Below are 18,784 nucleotides of genomic sequence, written 5' to 3'. Positions count from 1 at the left end.
AAACATAGCTAAACCCTCAGGGTTTCACGAGATACAGGTCCGGCATGGGGAGAGGCCGCCTGTAAATCGCAACCAGGGCTTGAACAATAATATCCAGACCTGAGAACACATGAATAACAAGACATAAGTCTCGTTTCGGCCTGTGGAGACCTCCATTCCACTTAGCAACAGACACCCTCTTCATGACAACGCTTACAAGAATGATGACTCACCCGGAATGACCGTGGACCAGCACACTCTCCTTGCAGGCAGTAGAAGCTGTAAAGTCCAAACCCTCCTGCACAGAAAATACACCATCGTTAACTGGAATAGAGGAAAGCAAAGGATCAATGAGCTACATAATAAATTGTCAAAGTGCAGGACTGTAAACCTGTATACTATTGCTATGAACAGAGAGGTTCATACCCGAGAGAGAGTGGCAGAACTGGTGCGGTGCGGAGGAAGTTCTGCTGAGCTGAGGTTCGCTCTGGACGCAAATGAACTGAGGCCGAAGAACCCGGTGGCTTATATGATTCCGGCCAAACCCTTGAACCAATCTGAGCCCTACGATTAGATGGAGTGATCGCCATCGTTCGTATGAGCGGGAAGGCTGGCGCGAAAACCATAGATGTACAACCCTCTGAACGTTCACATGGCAATCACATGGCTTCTTTCCACCTGGCCCCAGGATGGATGAGCTGGATTAACATCCGCTTACCACCTGGTGCCGTGTTAAATGAACAAGTATTCAATACATTAAGGTTGTTGCATAAGTGCTGGAGCGAGTAAGGTGTAACGTAACTATACAGGCGTGAAAACCAATATGTTGGTAAGTCATAACCTGTTAATACAAAGTGAAATAAGTTTTGCGCATGAATTATAATCTTATACCATGGTGCTGATTCCCTTGTGGTCACGGTGGGAAGTGACTTGTAGGGGTTAGGTAACAACAAATTTTTTTATTTATGGTATAAGTTAGAATGTGGTCGTGACAAACAACTTGATTAAAAATTAAAATAAGTTAAAGTTAAATTGAGTTAAATTAATTATTTCAAATTCGTTTTAATTTTAGAGTTTAATAAAAAGAAAATCCTATTGTTAGGATTGTTATAAATAAATATAGTAAAAATTTATAATTTAATTTAATTTAATTGTTTATTTATTTATTAATTTGTTTAAAAAAATGAAAAAAAAAAACTAAAAGATAAATAAATATAAATATAAAATAAAATAAAAATAAAAATAAATAAATAAAAATTCAAAAAAAAAAAATAATAATAAAAATAAATAAGAGTATACAAAATAAAATAAAAATAAAATCTTATTTTATTATTATTATTATTATTTATTTTTTGAATTTTTATTTATTTATTTATTATTATTTTTATTTTATTTTATATTTTTATTTATTTATTTATATTTTTATTTATTTATTTTTATTTTTATTTATTTATTTACTTATTTATTCATTTTTTAGTTTTTTTTCTCATTTTTTAAGCAAACTAATAAATAAATAAACAATTAAATAAAATAAAATTATAAATTTTTATTATATTTATTTATAACAATCCTAATTTTCTTTTTATAAACTCTAAAATTAAAACAAATTTGAAATGAGCCTTAATTTAACTGAATTTAACTTATGTTAATTTTTAATTAATTTGTTCTCCTTTCCCTTGGTCCTATCCTGCTAGCCATTTCCAAGTCAAGATTAGCCATTAGTTGGTCAATTTAGCCGTTGCCTGGTCAAATATAGCCGTTGGAGGTCCTGCTCTAACTATTTAACTTGCAGCCTAGATCTAATTCTTCAACTTGTCCTTACGATGAACCACACTAGTTGGTTCGAAACGCATCAACAAATGTAAGATCATGTGATTTACGCCAAAGAATTTTCTCAAAAACAATCTAATTGTGATTCTTGAAGATCTTGTTTCTATGATCAAAAAGAAGAGAAAGAAGCGCTCCAAAATCGTTGTAGTTAGGCTAATTTAATAAGTCAAGCAGATTGGAGGTGTGGCAGATGTTAGGGAATTGAGAGCATATGTGAGTAAGAGTTGAGCAGTCTAAAAAGAAGTGTTTTTCATCTTCCACCCTCTTAGTATCGTAAATCTGACAGATTCTACCATCCGAGGGAGACTTGGGAGCAGACCACTACTCGGTTTCACTTCGAAGCTCATGAGAATTAGTTCTTATCCTATCGATGTTAATTTTTTTCTTAGTGTTGGTCAACATAGAGAAATGATTTTGGTTATCAAGGGTGGGGTTGATCACCTCCTTATAGTATCTTAGCTTCATTTTACCCTTCAACTCCTTATCATCCCACAACTTGTCCTTAAAATTGGAGGTAATAGTATCTTTAACACTATCCTTGCTTCCCATGATGATCTCCTCCTTAATCCTTGAATGGTTGAGCCAAGACTTGGAATCCTTATGCTACCCAAGTTTGAGGCAAAGGTGGGCATTTTGACTAAAGTTAGAAGCAATTTTTGGGAGCCTCTTAGATTCCATGTTGTAAAGCTTCTTCTTATACATCAGATATCTAAATATAGTCGTACCTTCAATGGGGAACATGCTAGCTTCAGTTAAGAGGATAAGATACAGAGTATTTCCCTTGATCTTGAGGTTGTAGGTTATGAATCTCTTTTGAATTGTCTCAATCTTTCTCCACGGCTCTTTCGATGTACTGCAACCCCAAACTTTACATCCATATAAGACAACAGGGGTGACGAGATTCTCAAAGAGGAACCTTTCTTTACTCAAAATGCAAAGATCGACCGACTTACAATTGTTTTCAAGTTCATAATAAGATTTCTAGCCTCCAATAATCCTTTTCTCAATGTTATAATTCTAGTTGAGCTGATGAGGAAATTCAATACCCAAATATTTATAAGAAGAAACCTGCTCTAAGCAATGGTTATCATAGAAGAAACTACCATGGGTGATCTTTTTGGATTTAATGATCATAACTTTAGTCTTGTCAATATTAACTGTCATACCCATCTTGGAGCAGTAGACATGAAGAGTCTTAAACTGCTTGTCTAGGTCATCATGGTTTTTTGCAAGAAGAATGATATCATCGAGATAGAGGAGAAGAGTAATGATTATACCAGCAAGCTCGGTGCCCTTGCAACCTGTAGTTTCTAGGCACTCCTCTAGCTTATCGATGTAAATTTCAAAAAGGGTAGTGGATAGGGGACACCCTTTCTTAACCCTGATATTGCATTTAATATCTTTATATCACCTTTTGTTGGTCTTAATCTTGGAAATGATAGTCTCGTAGAGGCGGATAACAACAATCCTCAGTTCAGGAGGAACCATGATCTCTCCAAGTCTCTCCCAGAGCTTATCTCAACGAACAATGTCAATTTTTTTTCTAAAGTTCACAAAACAACATAAGAGATTGGCTTCACTATTGTGACATTCCTATGCAGTGATCCTAAGAATGACAAAATAGTTGATAGTCGAGTAACATCTCCTAAAACAAACTTGCCCTTTAGCTATTTTACCATGGTTTGCAAGCCAAAGGCTAAGCTTCTTTTCCAAAATGAGTCCATATAGCCTGGCTAGGATTTGGCTAATCAAAATGGTCCTATAGTTAGACAGAACACTTTTGTCCCCATTTTTAAAGATAGGCACAATAAAGCTTTCCGTCCAAATCTTAGGGAAGTCATGCTTTACTACCAAATTGAGAAGCTTGTGGAGATGAGGAATGAGGATAGATCTTCCCATTTCAAAGATCTCAGCTTGGTATCCTTCAATATCTTTAGCTTTCCCATTAGCGAGATTATTAATCCCAGACTCAACGTCTTCCACAAAAATATATCTTCCTTAATATGAGTGATTAAGATGGTGCTCATGGTGTTCGGAGAGTCATAGAATTTCTTAAGATAGTTGTCTCAATTTTCTAAGGGGATAGAATGATTACCTTTAGTTTTACGAACAAGCACATTCCGCCAAAACTTTTTGGGCAGAACTTTAGAAAGGTGGAGAAGATGCTCTAGTTTTGGGCGGAACTTTAGAAAGGTGGAGAAGATGCTCTTGTCTCTTATTAATATTTGACCTCTTCTTCCTTTTGATGAGAGCTTTGTATATACTTATACTTATTGATTTCATTAGGAGCGTCTGCTTTCTTGGCAATTTTACAGTCTTTGTCATACCAAGGATCGTAAATTCTATTATTTTGCTTATACCAAAACAACATAATATATAAACAATTATATACATTATATAATATTTTTAATAAAAATATTATTCCGTTTTATATTAATTAAATATAATAATATCTACAACTCAATAAGGGAGAGATGTTTTTCATTACTTAATATGGAAATCAGTGAAAAGTAAAACGAATTTATTTTTTACTACAAAAAAGAAATATAATTGCTCGATACTTAATATGGAGTTGACAAGAAATAATATTATTGATATTACATTATCTATAATTCATTCTACATTCAGTTGACATGTGATATTTAAAACAGAAATATTTGAATAACAAAAAATATTTGAAAAATATTTCAATGTCCATATTAAATAAAATAATTTTATACAAAGAAAAATAAAGTGATTTAAATTTTAGAAATTCTTATATTTCACCTTGGATAACTAGCGAGATGTCTAATTTATTTTATTTTTAATATGGAGTTGATATATCATATTTTAAATATATCAATAATAAATAAAAATTTCAAGTAGGTTATAAATAAAATACTTCTACTCCCATGTTGAGTAAAAGATTTTAACATGAAACATATAAAGAGAGAGAAAGATTGAGAGAAATTTTATTCATTGTTCACTACTTTGTGATTGAATGTATGAGGGATATTTGTAATTTTTTCAACCCTTAATATGGATTTGATATGTAATATTTTGAAAATATTAATAATAAAAAATAATGTGAAAAATGTAAATTGTAAATAAAATATTTCAATATCAATTCCATATATATTATACCAGTTTTTGAGAGAGATCAAATTTCTTCTCACTCCAAAAAAATGTTTGCATCTCAAAAAATTTAATTCCTTTTGGTAGATCCGAAATTAAAATATTATAAAATATTAAATTTAATTAAAATTATAAAAAATATAATATTAAAAATACTACCATAAAATTAGAAATTATTTTGTATTTTTCACAAGTGAGGTTAAAGTGCTACATCATGCTGACGTAGTCCTTAACGTGAGAGGAAACCTAGGATTTGCGTCGGCCGACACTGGAGATTCCCGCTCAAATATGGCCTTGTAAACGAGCAAGAAACTTGTGTTAGTTAAAATAAGGTGGGTATTTGTTCACAATATTTTAAGATATAATTTATCATATTTCATACATGTGAAATTGGATGGTATATGAAAGGGAAAGGAATAAAGGATGACCCGTGACTTTATGTATGAATATATATAGTAAAAGAATTATATTAGTTATGATAAGGTAGATACTTGAGATGCAATCATTTACCTACCTGTTTTATACTAAGTAAAAATAAAATAATTATTATTAAAATAGTGTTATTAAATGATTATATTAATAACAAATTTATTTCATTATTTTATATATATATAAATTTATATTTAAAAAATTATGAGGTAACATGATGAAGTTATTGTATATAAGATTGATATTGTATATAAGAAATCTTATATAAAAGTGGTATTGCAATAAAAAAGACAATTTTTTTAATTTTACATATTTAAATTTTTATATTTTTAAGGGACCATGTAAGGTTTGTTTTAAATAAATAATAAATTTGTATTTTTAAATATTTTTTGTTGTTGTATTTAATAGATTTTAAGTTAAAATTGATTTAGGCTAATTCTTATGGTAATAAGAGAAAAGTGAAGTGTACTTCACAACTTCATATGAATGAGACATGTAAATTAATCCAATTCTAAAAAGTTAAAATAAAAATATTAAATTTGTATTTTGAAATATTTTTCTCTTTACACTTCATAGATTTTAGGTTAAGATTAATCTAGGCTAGTTCTTATAGTAATAAGAGAAAAGTGCAATGTACTTTACAACCTAATATGAATGAGATATGTAAATTAATCTAACTCTAAAAAGTTAAAATAAAAATAAAAATTGAGATGGATGATGCAAAGTTAAAAAACAAAATGACAATAATTTAGAAAGAGAAATAGTGAGAATAGCAATATAAATCCATCTTAACCATAGATATAGCAAGTGACAGGAATGATCAATTTTTTTGAGGTACAAACCTCTTTTAGAGTGCAAAGTTTGAAAAAGAGTTAACACCTCAAAAGCGTTGATCCCTCTTAGCATTTTATAGTTCTATGTTAAAGATGGATCTATCGGAACCTCCCCTCTTAGCATTTTATAGTTCTATGTTAAAGATGGATCTATCAAAACCTCCCCCGGGCACACACACAACTAATACAACCATATAAATTAAATGGATGGTAAATATTGACAAGCATGAATCCATAATCAGCATCAAAACACTTACTTTGCTAAAAAACTAAATTATAACTTTATTTTAAATTATTAATATTATCATTAATTATAAAAATAATTAATATATAAGTTAAACATATATACATTTAAAACTTATAAACATTTTTACATTTTAAACAACATGGAGCGAGATTGCTCACCACGACTACTTTTCTATGGAGATTCTTAATCTATATATAAGCTTTGTTACAATATCATGGCTTATCAATACCACATGCACATAAAACCATAAGTCACTCATATGACACTTGTTTATATGGTCTTTTTTTTTTTTAATTAATCAATTTAATTAAAAGAAAAAAAGAGAATAACTATTTTGGAGATAATTTCAATCTTTGATTTTTGTATGCTATGATGGATATTCTAGAATATTCTGTGGAAGTTAAATCCCTATCATCACCTAATTATGTTGATAGGCATGTCTATTTTGGAATATGACTTCCATAAATTTAATTTAATCGTCAATAACTATTCCGTGGATGGTAGGCATTTAATCTCCATGGAATATTCTAGAATATTCTTAGTAGTATACACAAATCAAAGGTTTATCTCCAAAGTACTTATGTCATTTTTGTTCTTTTGATTAAAACGATTAATCAAAAGAAATGTCATATGAACAAATTTCATATGAAATGATGTATGGTTTTTTAGGCATGTGGTATTAATAAGCCATGGTATTGGCTCATGGTATTGTGACAATGTCTATTTACATATTAGGAATCTCGATGTTTAAGTATGGGTAAATCTCCATGGATAATAATCATGTTCCATGTTTTTTCAAATGTATATATGTTTAAGCTATATATTATTTCTTTTTTATAAATAATAATAATAAAGTTATAATTTATTTATTATTTATTTTTATTTTTATTTTATTTCTATTTTATTTTATTTATTTATTTTATTTTTTATTTTAATTTTTTTCTGAGATGTATTATGAAAGAAATGCTTTGATAGCCATTTAATTTATACGGTTGTGTTAGTAATTCATTTATTTATTATTATTTTCACAAAGAATTTTTTTATATATTTATGAGAAAAAATGTATACATCTTCTTAATGCATTGCCTATAAAACTTCATAATGACTATGTCCTCTAGGAATAGACCATCTCGGACTTAACTTACTGGAAAATGCTTCCCTTAAGGAGGGAACATACTACAAACTCAAAAAAGTGAGTATAATTTCTAGAAATGGAGGTTTGTACCCCTGGACTCAACCTCCTCCCCATCCATAAAAACAAGATAATTAACAAACCCAATAAGAAGTACAAGAGATTCTTTTGACAAAGAGTTGACATGATTTAGTTCATAGATAATATGATAGAAAGAAATAAGGTCAAAGGAGTTTGTAGCTTTGTGAATATCCGAGAGCAGGGACTCGATGCCAAGATTTCCCACCGCAACCTTTTGATTTGCCAAATATATCACCAAATTCAAATCTCCCATCACCTAAAGGCATGAGACCCCATTTTCCTTGGCCAATTCTAGCAGAATCCATAAGGCTACAAATTATTCTTTTTTGTTTGAGCCTCTCCCTAGAGCATATCTACAATGGATTTAATGAGCTTGAATAAGAGAGAGGACCATCCCCACCCCACAGCATGGAAGGTTCCCTTGGTTGGCTCCGTAAGAAAAAGCCCATGGGTAACCAAAGTTTGTCATTGGCATAATCGGGGTCTTGGGTCAGAGCTACTTGGGATTTTATTTGAATTCCTGTGCCATTGTCACTATTTTTTTGTACATAACTATGTAGGGATGACTTTATCTTGAAACAAGCTTTGATTACAGGCCCACCATACATGAAAAATTAATGGACAAGGAAAGCCTAAGAAGACCACAACCACTTTGTCCTACTACCAAATTCTACATACATTTAATAGTGAAGGACCCAACCACCTATAGTTCAACTTCAATTCAACCCATAACCTCTTTACAAATTTGTTTAATGTAACTACAATGCATAGAAAGGTGACCATGTGTCTCTTCTCGGTTTTACACAAGGGGCATCTACTTGGCCCACACCATCCCTTTCTTTGCAACTTATCCCAAGTGAGGAGTTTTGAATTGAATGTTGTCCATGAATAGATTTTTTATTTAAGCAGTGCTCTGACCCTCTAGAGAAACTTACACCACCATAATCTACTATCCAGAAAGTGCTTTTTGAACCAACAATTGTACCCTAGCTTCACTAGAAAATCTCTTATTAAGGGGTTCTTAGTCCAACATATAAAATCAACTATATATTCACAAATATGGACTTGAGATTCATCTGGGAGATCAACAAATTTGTTACATTATGTTTCCATCTCAGATGATAACCCCAAGTCCCTGTTAACTTCCAACCATCCTTACCTCTAACCTACAGATTTTGAGTGATAACAGCATCCAATGTTGGAAGATTCATCTGCCTTAATTATTACACAAGGGGAGAAAAGAGGTTGTAGTTGTTTCATGCACCATATTGAGGGTCGCTATTAATTTTGATGGATTTTTCATTCCCTACACACCACGCTAACCAATTACCAGCCAAATTGAAAGCGTTTAGTATGGATTTCCAAACTATCGAACATGTGGAGGATTTGTCAAGACATCTAAACTAGTGTGTAATTGACATTCATGAGAAGTACTTAGCCTGCATGACTTTGAACCAAAGGGATGATTCCCTCCATAAATTATTTCCTATCAGCGCTTTAGAAATTAACTAAATCTCCTTAAGCACCCATCCTCCAAGCTCCTTTGGAGCCGAAATTCAGGACCCCTTAACTAGGATGAAGCCTTTTTTATTACAAGATATTGTTTAGATGAATATTAGGCATGCACTTTGGATCTGGTTGAGGATTCCTTTAGGGATAACTCCAAAATGGAGTTCTAACATACTAGAATTATTTCCAATACAACCTTTACTAGGACCAATCATCCACCCCTTGATAATAATCGATTTGACCATTGTCATATGCACCCTTCCACTTTTCTAATCATCCACATCTAATATGGTTTGCGATATTTTTTTAGTTTCAAATGAAATCCCATGTATTTTATACCCTCATCCAAAAATTTGATAGGTAATGAGAAAAATTCCTGAATATGTGTCGTAGCTTTTTGAAACATGCCATTAATAATAATGCATGCTTTGAGTCCATTAACCTCCACACCTATTACTCTACAAAATATATCCAGGGTAATTTTCAAAGAATATATGTCCCTATGATTTATAGTGGAGCATGTCAGTGGATCATCCATAAAAAAAGGTGGGAAATAAAAACTAAGTAAAAAAATTTCACTCCTTCAAAGAATTCCATTGCTTGTGACTTGGCCATCAACCGCTAAATGTCTTAAAGACAATAAGAAAAATAAGAGTTGAAGGGCAGAATCCCTAAAGGATGCCTCTTGAGATAGAGAAGAATGAAGATGGAGAGAAATTGATTATAATCACATAGGATGAATTTTGATTGCACCCCATGATCAAATTGACAAAATTAATTTCAAAACCTAGATGAATGAAAACTAGCTCAAGAAAAGTTCAATTTACCTTTCCATACACTTTGGACAGATTGAGCTTCATAATAATTATGTTTAGGCTGTCCTTCTTGACTGAGTATAAGAATTCCTATGTAACAACCACTGTGTCATGAATGTTTCTATGATGTAGAAATCCAAATTGTTCCTTTGAAATGAAAGAGTTGAGAACTAGTGTCATTCAACTTGTTATAATTTTGGAGATATTTTTATAAATGAAATTGCAATAGGCAATAGGCATGTATTCCATAGAGGAGAAGCCTTGTTGGGACTTTGGAATGAGGTAGAGAAAGGGCAGTTGTATGAGACTAGCAAATTTTCTGAGGACTGATATTCCCTCACAACCTTGACCATGTCATATTTTAATAGATCATAAAATCCTAGATAAAACTCCAATGGAAATTTACCAGGACCGAGACTCTTACCTCTTTGCATTGAAGATAAAGTTGACTAGATTTCCTTCTTGAAGACTTCCTCAAATAGGAAATCCCTCATCTCCTCATTGACAAGATGGGGAAATTGAGAGACTAACTATAGAATCTACTAAATAGGACACCCCAGGGGAGATGAAAAGAGCTTCTAGAAATATCTAACTCCTTCCTATGCTTTATCCCTAAATCAGAACAAAAATTTTCCTGATAGGATTGCAATGCTCCCGATAGTATTGGTTTGTTTCCTACCATTGGCATAGTTATCGAAGAAACTAGTGTTGTTGTCTCCAAGGATAACCAAATTTCCTAGCTTTTCAATTGTTATTTTTCCTCTTCTTTTAACAACAGGGAATGATTCTCTGCCTCAAGGGATATCATCATCTCCCACTGATCCTTTAGTATATAATTTGGGTCCATTCAAGAAAGGTTTCCCTCTATCCTTTGTTCAACCTCGATTAGCCTCAAATTTTTCTTTTATGGTATTCCTTGGCCCATTTCCTGGAGGATTTGCTGACAAAGTTCAGGTTGCTAGCAAACTACTCCATATAGGATGATGATGTTGAAGGCCTCAAGTGTCTTCAGTAGCCTGCAACCAATGAATGATACTCCTCCTTGATCCATGAAGGGAGAAAGAATAATGGGATCTTTTTAGGGCTTTCCTTTGTCGAGACTTGTAAAATAATTAGTCGATGATTGGAGATAACTCCAGTCGCCACCATGGATTTGAATAAGAGGAAAGAATCCATAAACTTGTAACACGCCCCTCCCAACATTTACTCGCTTTTAAAATCCCTCAAGGTAAATGTGAAACATAGTCCTATTATGACATGACCCAACCTCCTAGTTCCAGTTAAGAAATTGAGGCCTACAACTAAGACTTATTGACCTTCCTTAGGAACCACAAATCACTCATAGGCTAAGCAACCACCTAGGTGACCAATACTTGAGCTAGAACCCTTTTCTCTTACCTAAACCTATAACCGCACCCTTGACACTTCCTGCATGTTGTTGTGAGCCTCCAACCACACTCACAAGCCTTGCTCCATGTGGTTATGACCTCATATCTCCAGTTCTATGCCTTCGGTCCTCAGATCTGAGCCACCTTTCTAGGCTAGCCTCCAAACCAATACCCATAACTTCATGTAACTTTCCAGAATTATTTTTCTCATAGAAAAAATGCTAATCATTCAAACTTGAAGCCAAAACTTGACCTAGACTAACTAGAACACACTAGACATTTCGTCAAACATATGCTAAACATGTACACTACATGTCATGAATGAATATATGAGTGTAAATCTCTGAACTTTAGCTTAAAATCATCGAGAAGTTATAATGCCCTCCCAAGCAACTGCGACACACTAGTTAATCCATGCATTCATCAACCATTGAATAACTTATCAAAGCATAACAATATCCATAGCTAGAGCACATCCTAGAACCATGCTTATAATGAACATGTTACCAGAATATTAACCATGAGAGAACAACCATCAAATCAAGATAATAAAAAGTACAAGTGCTCATAGATTACAATAGGAAAATAACTCTTATTAACTTACCACCTAGCCATAGATTGAGATGAAACAAATCTTTCTTTCAGCCTTTCACCCCCGTGCCATATTCCAAGCATCAATGTGGGATCTCATGGGATAAACCTGTAGGTTTTAACCCCGTACACAAATTACCTGCATACGAATTCTAAAACACAAAATAAACAACAACGAGAGCATAACACATAAAACAAATATACACAAAGATTTCCCCTGGATCCCGAAATTGAGACTACCAGATTGATTTTTCATTATGTTCCTTTCAATGTTACAATACATATATATACATGCCGAAGCATCCAATTCCATGGACCAAAAAAAATTGTGCCCAAAACCATGGATTGAAAACCATCGCGCCCAAAACCATGTGCGAAAACCATGCACAAAACCATAGATAGGTCCGCCCACCTAATATAGGGTCCAAAAAAAATTTCCCCAGGGCACTACCTCGGACCCCATAGAGGGGGGCTGACCACTCCCCTCAAACCCCCTGTGACCCCCCCGCTACACAATCGACGCAATGAAGGGGGGACTCTGCCCCCCTTCTAAACCCCCGGTTAACTAGGGGGCTAGCCGTGGAAAGAATATAACACAACCCAACATTCTCCCACTTGTTGTTTTCTTTTCATAGGAGAGCTTAGTCATTTATCCAACCCCGCAACACCCATTGTTTCTCTACACCAAGAGAACTTCTTAGAGCTCACAAATTTTGTCAATGCATCTGTAGTATTCTTCAAAGTGTCCACCTTTACCAGCAACACCTTTTTGTCTTCTATCATATCCCTCACAAAGTGATACTGAACATCAATGTGCTTTGTCTTTGAATGATAAGCAAGGTTGGAGTTAAGGCTTCTGTGATCCATATTATGTTAGAGAAAGATTTCGGCGAAAATCACATGGAAAATCATTTGTCGACGCGTTTCGAACCAACTAGTGTGGTTCATCGTCAGGACAAGTTGAAGAACAGATCTAGCGAAGCATGTTAAATAGACCGAGTAGAGCCTCCAACGGCTAGTTTGACCAGCCGCTAATATGACCAAGGGACCAGGATCAAAATACAGTAAGAAAATTAGTTGCAACAGATTACTAAATTAAGGGAGAATGAAATTATAAAAAACAACCAAATCGAATAAAACAAATGAGATAAATAAAAGTTAAAACGCTCATGGATCAATGGAATAAAACACATACCAATAGTAAAAATAAAATTAAAACAAATAAATAAATTAATTAATTAATAAATTAAAACTTAGTAATGCAAAATAATACTAAAGCTCTAAGAATAATGAGACCAAATAATAAATAAAGGGGGAATAATGACCAAAGGTAAAGAATAAATGAAAATAAATAATAAGAATAGAAATAAAATAATTAAAGTAATAATTAATAATAATGAATTAATTAATTCAAACTAAAAATTAATAATAAATTAATAAGTGAATAAAAAATATAATGAAAATGAAAACTAATAAAAATAAAACTAAATTGAATAACCAAATGGGGCTAAAACAAAACTGAAAAATAATGGTATAAATAAATAAATAAATAAAGATAATAATAAAAATAAATTAAAATAACTAAACTAATAATAATAATAATAATAATACAAGCAAATAAAGTAATCAAGTAATAAATAAAGGGGGAATAAAACCTAACTGAAGGACCAAAGGTAAAGAATAAATACCTAAATGAAAATAAATAATGAAAATAAATAAATTAATAAAAAGTAATAATAATATTAATATTAATAATAGTAATAATAAACGCGTCGACAAATGATTTTCCATGTGATAAGCAAGGTTCTTTGCCAAGAAAATTGCACTTTGGCTATCACAGTCTATCCTTATAGCTCCCTAGACTAACCCCATACTTGAACAAAATCTCTGCAACCAAATTGTTTCCTTTCTTGCATGAGTGGCCGCCATGTATTCTGCCTCTGTAGTTGATAGTACCACTACAGATTGTTTCTTACTCATCCAACTAACTACACCTCCAAATAGGTTAAACACATACCCACTTGTAGATCTTCTCTAATCCAGATATACAGCCCAGTCTACATCAACAAAGCCACAAATATCCAAAAATCTTTACAATCCTGGTCTTCCTTAGTAGCACAAACCATAATCACTAGTGCCACGCAAATACATGAAAACCTGCTTCACTGTTGTCCAATGCTCCTTCCCTGGTTTTGACATAAACCTGCTCAATACTCCCACTGCATGTGGAATGTCTAGTCTAGTACAAAACATCGCATACATTAGGCTACCGACTACACTTGCATATGGAACACGAAACATGTCCTCTTCCTCTTCTTATGTCTTTGAAAACTGTTCAACAATTTAACTTTACACCTACAAGAATAGGAACCTTCACTGGTTTACTATCCTGCATATTAAACCTTTGCAGTATTGTCTCGACATAATTCCTCTGGTTTAACCATAGCTTCCTCTTTGCCTGATCTCTTTTAATTTCCATGCCCAAAATATAGTTTGCAGCACCAAGATCTTTCATGTCGAATTTGGAGGACAATTGGGTCTTCAAATCCTAGATAATTTCTTTCTCATTTCCAACCAGCAACATATCATCTACATACAAGACTAGATAAATAACACGGTCACCAATTAATTTAAAATACACACAGTGATCTGCTTTACTTTTGGTGAAGCCAAGTCCCCATATAAATGTATCAAATTTCTGATACCACATCCTTGGTGACTGTTTTAACCCATACAGAGACTTTTTTAACTTGCATACCAGTTCTTTCTTACCCTTCACCACAAAGCCTTCAGGTTGCTTCATGTAGATCTCTTCTTCCAGATCCCTGTGAAGAAATGTTGTCTACACATCCATTTGTTCTACCTCAAAATCAAAAGCAGTGGCAACATATAAAAGTAATCTAATAGAAGCTACCTTGGCAACAGGAGAAAAAATATCACCAAAATAAATTCCCGACACCTGGGAATAACCTTTTTCTGCCAACCGATCTTTGTATTTCTCCATATTTCTTTCTGCATTTTTCTTCTTCTTGAACACCCATTTGCTGCCAATGGGTTTCCTTCCAGCCGACAACTCCACCAGATCCCAAGCCTCATTTTTTCACAAATATGCCATTTCATAAACCATGGCCTCTTTCCAGAGTTTTCCATCCTCTGAATCTACTGCTTCCTTCACAGTTTTGGGATCATCATCAGTAATAGATAAAGCAAAATTTGAATAGAACGTAGATGGACTATACCTTTCTGGCTGCCTTCTTTCTCAAACTAATATTCTCACACCTGGATTTTGTGGCTCTTCATCTTCTGATTCCTCTTCTACTGTAGAGTCTAATTCTTCCTCCTTTAGCTCAAACTCTATCTTCTCAGGTTCCTTTGGTTGGACTTCATGTTTAATAAAATCTTTCACCTCTTTGAACACCACATCTTAGCTGTACACAACCTTCCTTGTTACTGGGTTCCAAATTTTATAACCTTTTAAACCATCCTTATACCCAATAAAGATGCACTTTTCAGATTTACAATCCAACTTTATTTTTTTCTCCTTTGGAACATGTACATATGCATCACATCCACATACCCTCAGATGTGAAAGAGAGGGTTTCTTACCAGTCCATACCTCTTGTGGAATCTTATACTCCAATGTTGATGAAGGTGATCTATTAACCAGGTAACATGCAATCTCCACCGCCTCTGCCCAGGATTCCTATCCTAACCTAACACCACTGAACACGATTCTTTCCCTTTCCATCAACATCTTGTTCATTCTTTCTGCAAATCCATTTTTCTCAGGTGTGTATGGAGTAGTCTTTTGCCGTGCTATACCACACTTCTTACAGAATTCTTTAAATTCCTTCTTGCAAAACTCTCCACCATTATCTATCCTCAACACCTTTATCTTCTTCTCTGTCTGGTTTTCCACCAGAGCCTTAAATTCTTTAAACCTATCAAAGACTTCAGATTTATTCTTAAGGAAATATATCCATGTATTCCTTGAGAATTCATCTATAAATGATACATAGTACATAGACTTACCTAGTGATGGAACCTTCACAGGTCCAAACACATCATTGTGCACAACCTCTAATATTTGTTTCACCCTCTTACCACTAGAGGGGAAACTCACCTAATTCTACTTCCCATATACACAATTTTCACAGAAATAAAAATCCAGAGAGATATTAGTCATAACTTCTACCATACCTTTACCATGAAGTATTCGAAGGCCCTTCTCTCCAATATCTCCAAGCCTTTGATGCCATAGCATGGTCTTTTCTCTAGAGGTCACTAGATTTTCTACTCCACTTTCAGGAACCACAGAACTGTTGCACCCATTAATAACAGTGCTACCTTGCAGCTTGTACAAAGTTACAATCTGAACTCCTTGCATCAATATAAGTTCTCCTCGAACCATCTTGTAGGTATCTTTCTTGAACACTGTTTTTACACATGCATCATCCATCTTGCTTACAGAAATCAGATTTCTAGCTAATGCAGGAATATGAAGAACACCCGGAAGTGTTCTAATCCTTGCACCTTGCAACTTCAACTTGACTTTTCTGCAACCAACGATTCTAGCATTCCTTTCATCCCCCAAGAAGACATCACCACCATCATATTTCTCATACTCGCAGAACCACTCTCTATGGGGGGTGAAGTGAAAGGATGCACCTGAGTCAATTAACCATGCCTCATGATCTACATGTGTACTTGAAGAAGCCAAGTACACATCCCCACCTTCATCTGAGGTGGTTTTCGCCTCTGCGGAAGGAGAATCATTAGATCCCTTTCCTTTGTTAGGAGCTTTAGATTTACAATCCCTTTTGTGGTGCCCCTCCTTTCCACATTTCCAGCACACCTTTACAGGTTTTCCTGGGGATTTAGATCTCCCTCTAGATTTAGATCTCCCACTTGATGACTTATTTTTGTTTCTATTCTGGAACCTTCCTCGTATAGACAAGGAATCACCATTCTGGCTCTCCATACTTTTCCGTCTCATCTCCTCCGTCAGTAAGGATTAGACTATTTCATCAAACTGCAAGGCAGTTGCATTGCTACCTATTACAATAGCCAAACTATCCCACGAATCTGGTAGAGAACACAACAAACTAATGCACTTATCTTCATTTGAAATTTTAATATCAATAGATAATAACTGACTTACCACAGTATTAAATGCATTCATATTCTCTGTCACCGAGTATCCATCTTTCATCCTCAGATTATACTGTTTTTTCCATAGGAATGGTTTATTCACTAGAGATCTAGATTGGTACAAAGTCCCTAACTTTTCCCACAAAGCCTTCACCGTAGCTTCGCTTGATACATTCAGCAATACTGAATCTGAGACACATAATTGTATTTTGCTCTTTGCCTTTCGATCCAACTTCTTCCATTCTTCATCAGACACTCCCATTGGTTTAGTACCTGTATCTATTGTGATCCACTGATCTTTGTACACCAATAGATTCTCCATCTTGATTTTCCACAACTCAAAACTCTGACCATTAAATTCTCGATCTCCATCTTTCCACTTCTTTCCATCTTCTTTCACCACAAGAATCGATCCCGCAGATCTCCCACTGAATAGGGTCTACCACAGTCCCGAGAAAAACCCCTCCGCAACAAACGCGTCCCCTTGAAGCCAAAACAACTCTGATACCAAATGTAGGTTTTAACCCCGTAAAAAAATTACCTGCATATGAATTCTAAAACACAGAAAATAAACAATAGTGAGAGCATAACATATAAAACAAATATACACAAAGATTTTCCCTTGGATCCCAAAATCAGGACTACCAGATTGATTTTTCATTATGTTCCTTTCAATGTTACAATACATTTATATACATGCCGAAGCATCCAATACCATGGACCGAAAACCATCGTGCCCAAAACCATGTGCGAAAACCATGCACAAAACCATAGGTAGGTCCGCCCACCTAATATAGTGTCCAAAAAAATTTCCCCAGGGCGCTACCCTGAACCCCGTAGAGGGGGGCTAGTTGCCCCCCTCAAACCCCCTATGACCCCCCCACTGCGCAACGAAGGGGGCGCTTCACCCCCCAAATAACCCCTCGATTAACTAGGGGGGCTAGTCATGGAAAGAATATAATACAACCCAACAAAACCGAGACATAAGCAACCAAGGGAATCTATAGGTTAAACCACCTTCACCCTCAAACTACCATGATCTCATCTAAATCGGTCTTGAGATCACGAAATCAAACCAAGCTTCGATGCTTCATAATTTCTTCACCATACCTTGAGGAATTTTCCTATCTCCACCCACATGTCAATAGCTTCTTGAAGAAAACAATCTCCACCCCAACCCTTGGGAATTTTATTAAGACCACCTCACCCAGTTCCAAAACCTTTTGGCAATCCAAAGCTAAACTAAGAAATGAATCCCATCACATAATGACCATCCAAAAAATGGAAAGGCAAGGTTGCAATCACTGTCAAACCTGGTAAAAACCCATGCCAATGAAAACAAATGAACCAAATAAGCAAATGCTTGCACCATGAATTCACACCTCAAATAGGAAATCACACATGCAACCTATTACTTGTTGAAGCTGCTAATCCAACCTTCTCCTTGCTTTCATTTTCCTTCCTTTGCTTTCTTACTTTATTTCTCCTCTTTCTCTCTCTCTCTCTCTCTGAGCTAATTCCAAATCCAAATTCACAAAACACTAAACTAGAAAACGTTGTGAATTGGTTCTCTAAATCCTTTTTATTATTGATGTCTCATTTTTCTTCATTTTCCTTAATTTTTATTCTAATTTCCTTAGCATGCAAATCTATGTCTCTTCACCTGCCTTTTCTCATATTTTCCT

The 18,784-nt window shown here is 34.2% G+C and overlaps 1 protein-coding gene across 1 annotated transcript; it reads right to left on the bottom strand.

Annotated features, from left to right (window-relative positions):
* LOC149261586 (uncharacterized) lies at positions 1-569 on the bottom strand. Its single transcript, XM_089369815.1, has 3 exons — positions 406-569; positions 213-277; positions 1-99 (listed from the first exon to the last, which is right to left on the bottom strand). The coding sequence occupies exons 1-3, from the start codon at positions 567-569 to the stop codon at positions 17-19; spliced, it is 312 nt and encodes a 103-aa protein (XP_089225941.1). The 3' UTR covers positions 1-16.
* Between the last annotated feature and the right edge of the window lie 18,215 nt (positions 570-18,784).

This window comes from Pinus tabuliformis, chromosome 6, assembly GCF_031772625.1.
Source record: "Pinus tabuliformis cultivar Carrire ecotype Pingquan chromosome 6, CPIR1, whole genome shotgun sequence".
NCBI lineage: Eukaryota > Viridiplantae > Streptophyta > Pinopsida > Pinales > Pinaceae > Pinus > Pinus tabuliformis.
The sequence above is the reverse complement of the archived record's forward strand: the minus strand, read 5'-3'. Positions and strand labels throughout refer to the sequence as shown.

What these genes read in the sequence shown, in the direction of transcription:
- LOC149261586 (XM_089369815.1), bottom strand. Translation starts at nt 569, where the DNA reads ATGGCGATCACTCCATCTAATCGTAGGGCTCAGATTGGTTCAAGGGTT. An exon ending in GTTCTGCCACTCTCTCTCGG is followed by an intron (nt 278 to 405) that starts GTATGAACCTCT and finishes TTTTCTGTGCAG; the next exon opens with GAGGGTTTGGACTTTACAGC. An exon ending in CTGGTCCACGGTCATTCCGG is followed by an intron (nt 100 to 212) that starts GTGAGTCATCAT and finishes ATGTGTTCTCAG; the next exon opens with GTCTGGATATTATTGTTCAA.